The sequence below is a fragment of the Micrasema longulum genome, unplaced genomic scaffold (genome assembly GCF_059751315.1).
Source record: "Micrasema longulum isolate JH-2025_06_02 unplaced genomic scaffold, ASM5975131v1 h1tg000466l, whole genome shotgun sequence".
NCBI lineage: Eukaryota > Metazoa > Arthropoda > Insecta > Trichoptera > Brachycentridae > Micrasema > Micrasema longulum.
The window spans coordinates 266354-274270 of NW_028277664.1; the positions used below are offsets into that span (position 1 = coordinate 266354).

At 33.5% G+C, this 7917-nt stretch overlaps 1 protein-coding gene across 1 annotated transcript in view; it reads left to right on the forward strand.

Annotated features, from left to right (window-relative positions):
• The window catches only part of LOC148281409 (3',5'-cyclic-AMP phosphodiesterase, isoforms N/G-like), a 224594-nt gene extending 216724 nt beyond the window's left edge, over positions 1-7870 (forward strand). Inside the window, 7 exon segments of the mRNA XM_088226740.1 lie at positions 245-338; positions 896-1008; positions 2333-2533; positions 2797-3522; positions 5758-5895; positions 5898-5966; positions 6048-7870. Of these exon segments, the coding sequence (XP_088082866.1) occupies positions 245-338; positions 896-1008; positions 2333-2533; positions 2797-3522; positions 5758-5895; positions 5898-5966; positions 6048-6095 (1389 nt within the window). The 3' untranslated portion in view covers positions 6096-7870.
• Positions 7871-7917: the final 47 nt, after the last annotated feature.

Consider the following 7917-nt stretch of genomic DNA (forward strand, 5'->3'; position numbering starts at 1 on the left):
CATGTGCTAATAATAGCAATGTACAAAAATATATTTACTTGTTTTCATTGATCTGAAGTGTAGTGTAAATGTTATTGTTATTCTACTTCTAAATCAAACCTCAGATAATCATATTGAATTCAAAAGATAATTGTAAACCGTTTGGTTCATAAATTTATTTTTTTGAAATATCATTCTAATAATTAATTATTAGTCATGCGGGTATAAAATATGTTTTTAAACATCTTTATTTTGTTTTTCACAGTTTAAACGTATGCTGAATAAGGAGTTGAGCCACTTTTCGGAGTCCAGCAAGTCAGGCAACCAAATATCCGAATACATCTGCTCTACTTTCTTAGGTAAGTTAAATTTAGACAATTTTATTAATTTAACAACCAATTTAACAATATTTTGACAATATTATAAACATAATCATTATTTTATCATTAAAACTTTATTACATAACGTTAATTTGTAATAAGTAAATTACATTTTTCTCGTACAAAGTAATTCCACTCACCTATTTCTTTATTTCTTTTTCTTTTCCCTTTGTTACCTTTAGTATTCTTGACGAGAAAACTTTTGACGATTAAATACAATGCATTTTCGTAAATAGTCGTTTAGTACATCATTGTAAACAAAATAAAAATCTTTCTGTAATCGTTGTCAAATCATTGTAATGTAAATGTAAATATTATCAGATGAAGCGCACGATTTTTTTTTTTTATGGAATCTTGGCTAGTTAATTAAAAAAATTGTTTCTTCGATTAAAAGGTAGGTCCGAGGTACTTTTCAAAATATTTGGATACTTTGTACCTACCTTTAAAAATATGTGATTTAACTATTGCATTCTACATCCTGGGTTCTATAAATACCTAGACGGTGTTTGTTTCAAAGTAATCAATCTTTATTTCAGATAAACAACAAGAACTTGATATTCCATCACTTCACGTTGAAGATGCAGCAGAAAGAGTTTGCAAGAAAAAAGAAAGGCCTCGTCATGCAACCGCCTCTAATACTATGTCTCAAGTAAGTTATTTATGTGGTTCACGTAACATGTTATACATGAAGGAATAAAAGCCTTAATTTCAACGTTTTGTTATGTTCATGAATAACAATTTATTATTAAAAAAATTTAAAAACCCTCACGACCAACTAGTACCACAATAATAATATATGTACGAATTTAACATTTTCCATGTTGGTATCACTTTGATATCTTAAATCACAGACGTCAAACGTCAAACGCGTAACGTCAAAAACAGTACAAAACTATCATTCCAATTGGTTTTCTTTGTATTTTATAACAGATCACTAGATAACTTTGTCAGAGAGATTTGCTTTTCGAATCAACGTATTTTAAAACTTTTTTTATTTATGCAGTTTTATTACGAGAGCGTCTTGGTTCTTTATAAGATTTAGTTATCTGGTAACCCGAATGTGTTTTACGAAGTTCTTGGGCCCGTTGGTTATGAGTTACGATACGCCTTCATTCATAATAATGTTAATTGGAGGAAAGGATACGGTTTAAACGAAAAATTGACCCAATAATACATTTTTTTTTCATAGAAGTATGAAAATCTCAAAAACCTTTGAATTTTTAAACATCAAACAAAACACAAATGTTACTGCTTGGATTCTGGAATAACTTTGTATGCATAAATAGACCGATCTAGCGTTGTTTGCTAAAAAAAAAGTATTCAAAATAATGTTGGGTAATGAAGCCAATACAGAAAAAATAAATACTAAAGGAGTAATAAATAAAGACAAGGAACGGATGCAAATGCAAACTACTGGAACGGATGTAGAACTACTCCCCAAGGAACACTCTTTCCACTGTTCCTTCAAATTCTGTCTCTGCTTGGAGAAATATACCCAACTAGCACATCACAACTTACAAGAATTTGCTACATCGTTGAGATCCAAAAGAAAACTTCATACTCTGCATAACCATGCAAGAACCTCACTCTTATAACAACAGCCTGGCACTGAAATCATTGAATTGCCACATTATCGATGGACCACTGGTCTGTCTGGTTTTATTACTTTACCTATCTTTAGCATTAAGTATCGTTCGAGCTTCGTGTATTCATATATTTTATTTAAACCACCTATATAATATAGAATCCTAAGATGTAAATAAATTGAATTGACATCCAGATAATTTGACACCAAAATGTTTATTAAATGTACCCATTTCCATGTTTATAAATGACATTCTCTGTTTATAAATAGCCAACTTGTAAGAGCCCTCTGGGGGCCCTTTATAAATGAATAAACTCAGTTCTTGCCATGTATTTTTTTTATGTGTTTATATAACTAATGATTCTTACTTCTTACTATAATTTTGTAGATATCGGGAGTGAAGCGAGCCCTGACACACACCAATAGCTTCACAGGTGAAAAGCTGCCACGCCATGGAGTGGAGAGTCCTCGAGAAGAGGAGCTGACCCAGGTGCTAGAGATAGTGGACCGTTGGGGTATTGACATATTTAAAGTCGGAGATCTAACCAACAATCGCCCCCTGACTTGCATCGCCTATACAGCATTTACAGTTAGTATTTTTTATTTCTACACCATAATGTTTTCATAATGACAAATATAATATCACATAAAAAATAATCATTGAAGGAATGGATAGTTTTATTAATAAGAATAATGTTTTTTTCAATAATTTTATGAGTACGAAATATTTGGTTATCAAAAAATGTTTAATGTATGAATTTTGTCTTGTTTTTATTATTACCTTTTTTCTTTTGTTTTGTGAATGGTATAAATAAAATCCGTCAATTAACATTTCATGTCCTCTGTTTTCAGAATCGTGATCTGCTAAAGAGTTTAATGATTCCATCTAAGACATTCATCACATTTATGATGACTCTCGAAGACCACTACATAAAGGACAACCCGTTCCACAACTCTATGCACGCTGCAGACGTGACCCAGAGTACGCATGTACTTCTCAACACCCCGGCGCTGGAGTCAGTGTTTACACCCCTGGAGGTGTGTGCTGCCTTGTTCGCCGCTACCATTCACGATGTAGACCATCCGGGCCTCACTAACCAATTCCTGATAAACTCCAGTTCCGAGCTAGCCCTGATGTATAATGATGAATCAGTACTAGAGAATCATCATCTAGCCGTCGCTTTCAAGCTTCTTCAAAATGAGGGATGCGACATCTTTATCAACTTTAACAAAAAGCAACGCCAAACGCTGCGCAAAATGGTGATAGATATGGTGTTATCGACAGACATGTCTAAGCACATGAGCCTGCTGGCTGATCTTAAAACTATGGTTGAAACTAAGAAAGTGGCTGGTTCGGGAGTTCTCTTACTAGACAACTACACTGATAGGATACAGGTGCTAGAAAACTTGGTGCACTGCGCAGATCTCAGCAATCCTACCAAGCCTCTTCCTCTATACAAGAGGTGGGTTGCTCTGCTTATGGAAGAGTTCTTCCAGCAAGGAGACAGAGAGCAAGAACAGAAAATGGATATCAGTCCTATGTGCGATAGGCACAATGCCACTATTGAGAAATCTCAGGTAAATCTTTCATTTATTTTATGGATCTGAATAAATCCGATAAGGAAATAATTTTAAATTTGGTAATGTTTCCAAAATAAAACAAGTTTATTGGATTATAATTCTACCTTATTTTTTTTAATATACAAATGGTATATTTTTTTAAATAAAGTGGAATTATAATCCAATAAACTTGTTTTATTTTGAATACATTACCAAATTTAATATGGAATTCTACCAATTGTCTGCATACCCAATAAATAGGGAAATAATTGTTTATGTAATATTAAAATCAGTTGGCTAAGCCACTGGCTTCTATGCGGGAAGTCATAGGTTCGAATCCCAGTACTAGTCAATTTTGAGTATTTGGTTGCTTATTCCACAATATTCACAAATTACTTATTCCCTTATTTCACAAATTTACTCACGTAAATTTTTCTACATGAAAGGCAAGGTGATCAGTCTTACGCTTCAGGTGCCTGTCTAGGTTGAAATGAAATATTGCAGTGTAGAACCACTTCTAAAACCAATATTTTACATCCGCCCTACTAATTCATATTACATAAAATACTAAGTAAGCATTAATTTATTACAGTCCATGGTTTTATTGTATTTTCAGTTACTCAATATTTCAGTAACCATATATTAAAAATATTTGATTTATTAATGTAGGTCACTTATGTGAGAAAATAAAATAAAAAAATCGGGTTGTAGTCTTGTGGCGCGGACTCAGGATCAAAAGTCCGAGGTTCGCACCCCACTCTACCACAACTTGACTCCCATATTCTAAGAGTGAGTTATTTACAATTTGTTGAAAATGGCCCCCAAATTTGAAGTATTTGCATAAATCATAAAATAATGCAAATGTTTCTTTTTATATAAAAAAAAAATCTGGGGATTGCTACACTAAGTCTGCGGGACTTCTTCCACGGTCCATAAGACTACCACGGGACCACGCAACCATACTGCTTGTAGAAGCAAAACAGAAACTGGTTGTAGAACCGTCATTTTTTTTATAGTAACTGTGCATTTAATGATTTTAAATTTATATATGTAGTATAAATTATTTACATACATATTTTTGTTACAATATAAATAAATTATTAAATTGTATTTCAGCAACAAAATAAATACAATTTTTCCAAGTCTTAAATTTTTTTATATTTGCTATTTGAATCTATACAGTAGCAACATTTCAGAAAATCAAATTTTAGCCACCCAAGATTAGTAAATTCAGTCAAACTTGGTTATTGCAATCACTGAAATAGCTGGATCTCTACATTGTACATGTGGAAACATTCGTTTACATTTAAATTTATGGTTTTCTCCATACATTTATTATGAGCTATTTCTAATACGCCGAACAAAAATACTGTCAAAACAGTTGAGAAAAAACTATTCATTTGTTTAAAAGCATAATTTTCAAAATAAGAACCTAAGTAATGAAATCCTAACAGGCGGCTAACTTAGGACCTATGTCACTGAGCGTAGGAATCGGATTGCATTTATGATACTGTGTAAGTTTGTAGTACCCCGGTAATATAAATGGTTGAAATTGTGTGTAAAAAATCTAAGCTTGCAGTAAGTACCAGCTCGGCATCACATTTACAGATTTTTTGTTGTTTATGAATAACACCCTTGTTTCGGGGATTATATGTTTTTCTTTTTTTTTTTCTATGGTCAATGCACAATAAGAATTATAAGTGGGTGATGTAAGATCAGTCAAAAACTAACCCTTGAATTATAAGCATGTCTACGTTAGAATTAAGACACTTCCTCTTGTTAAAGAGGAAGTGTCTTAATTCGTGAAAAAGTGGAAATTATTTGTAAAATAGAACATGGCGCAAAAAATGCTGAAGTGTGTTAAAAGTTTTCTCTATCCTTATCCACAGTGCCAATATTATGGAAAAGTAAAAATGTTTACTTGTTCGTGTTTGTATTTGAAATTTAGAAAGCGGTATATTTGAAATTTTTCCTTAATAATTTTATTTTTAAATGATCTGTATGAATATACCTATATTTGTTTGTTTACTTAGTGACAATATGCAATGGCGATTGGATTAAATGAAACCTCTCCATGGATGGTATAATGAGTAATGCTCATAACGAGCAAATTCAGTCGGTCCCATCTTCTTCGTAATAACCAATTCGACTAGATGTCATTTTCCTACTCTAATAAACAACAGAAAAATCCTTATCAATAGAATATTCTTAATAATCTTTCTACAATGATTTATAAGCGATTATTTTCATCAGGTGGGTTTCATCGACTACATAGTGCATCCTCTGTGGGAAACTTGGGCAGATCTAGTTCACCCTGATGCACAAGATATCCTAGACACGCTGGAAGAGAACCGGGACTGGTATCAGAGCATGATCCCCCCCTCGCCGCCCCTGCCCCGTTGGACGAGCCTCCCCCACTCTCCGACCGGCCCGACAGCCGCCTGGACAAGATCCGTTTCCAGGTTGGTTTTCCTTTCCCTAAGCAGCACCTAGTGCTCTGTGCGTGTGTTCCCAACCGGAATCTAACTGGCCCCGTGTTGCAGGTGACCCTGGAAGAAGGAGAGGGCTCGGAAGGAGAAGGCGGAATGTGACGGAGACTGACGGGCCTTTGCAAGAAACTGACGGAGAAAGTTCAGGGTTGGTGGCGCTTCCGCTAGTGCGCACTATCGACACATTGCGCTCGCACCACTATTCCCTCGAAGGCGGAACTTTGTATTATTACGCTGCTCTCTCTTGCCATATAACTGTTTTCTAGTGTTTTGCCGATCCCGGGCTGTGCCCTGGTTTAGCTGACGAAGAGCGAGACCGACTACTTTCTTATGGATGTGATGACGAGGATAGCTTTTCTATGTAGTCGTAATTTAATAAATGTGCGGTATATTTTATTTCTCATAAGTTTTATAAAATATTGTACATTTGCATTTGACTGGAGATTATGCTTCGAATGTCAGCTGGTGTGATTACTGAGTGTTTTGCTGATAGAAGTTATCAATTGTTTTGAAATAGCTAAGAATGTTAACAAAAATTTTAATGAGTATTTATTTGTCAAGACATAGTATAAGTGTTTAACTCAGTGTTTGTTGTTAATCCTATTCTTATTATTTGTATTTATATCATGTTCCTTTGTTTCTTTCTTAAATGTTATTGTCACGATACAAATATTTATTTCAGTTGAGCTGAATATAGGCAGGTCCTTTTGTTAATTGTACTAATTGATTTCCCCATAATTTTTATCCCTGACAGAAAATGAAGGATATAATCTCTTACACTATATAGGGTCTTGCGATAGATCTCTTGTACCAAACGTACAGAGTCCTAAGTACTGAGCGATCACTTATTGTACTACATTACTGAAGTAGATAGGGTGCTACACCTATTAATTAAGGTCCTATTGGACTATTTATTTAACTACTTATTTATTGACAGATTTTATAGCTAAATTAATGTAACCAACGTTGTTTCTATCTACTATGGGTAGCAGCAGACTGTCTATTCTTCAGTATTGCTTATTTGGTTACCACCAAGATCAAAGTGTTCCTTTAATGAATAAGTAAACCTTATGGTTTCACAAATTATCATCAGATTTCTATCCCTTAATGTAAATCATTCGAACTTGACTCACACTGTAGCAAATGTATTTTAAGCTTTTAAACAGGTTAAGTTGTGTATGTAAAGGCTTAGGATATTTGAACCCTATAGCAGATACGCTCTGTATGCACATACTATTCTGCAAACTAATTACATTGTATGTGTATTATCATTAATGTCTGCATATTTATTAAGTACCTTTTCATTTCCTTACAGCAAGATTGAATGACTGAATGTACATTACATAGAAATAACATTTGATCATCGCCAAATCTCACCTTTTCTGTATGTAATACATAATACGAGTAATGAGTTAAAAAGATAAATTTGATCTGCAATGCTGGACATTGTACATTAATTTTACTTGCAAATTGAAATAGTATTTAATTAGTCATAATGATCAATGTGTCTAGAGTTATCATGATATGGATTAAAGCAGGGTGTTTCACCAGTTAATTAAGGTAGTGTTACGAAATGAGATATTAACACTGTTCATCTGTTTCGACAATTCAGTTTGACATATAACAGATTTTAAATTAACACGGATGAAACCCTAAAAACGAACTGTTGTATTTGTCGAATGAACCTGACAAACATTTACATACATATATACATGTATTTTTTTTTTTTCAATAGTACACATTCTAAGTAAATGTCATAGAAAGATGTATTTAGTACATATTTCCAACAAACCTGGGATTATCCCGCTGGTCGCTGGTCGCTGGTAAGAAACCAAAAACCTAGATAAATTACTAATCACAATACATATAACCAAAAATTATAGCTGTACTACATAGCATCCTTAACAATATAAAGATATTTCTA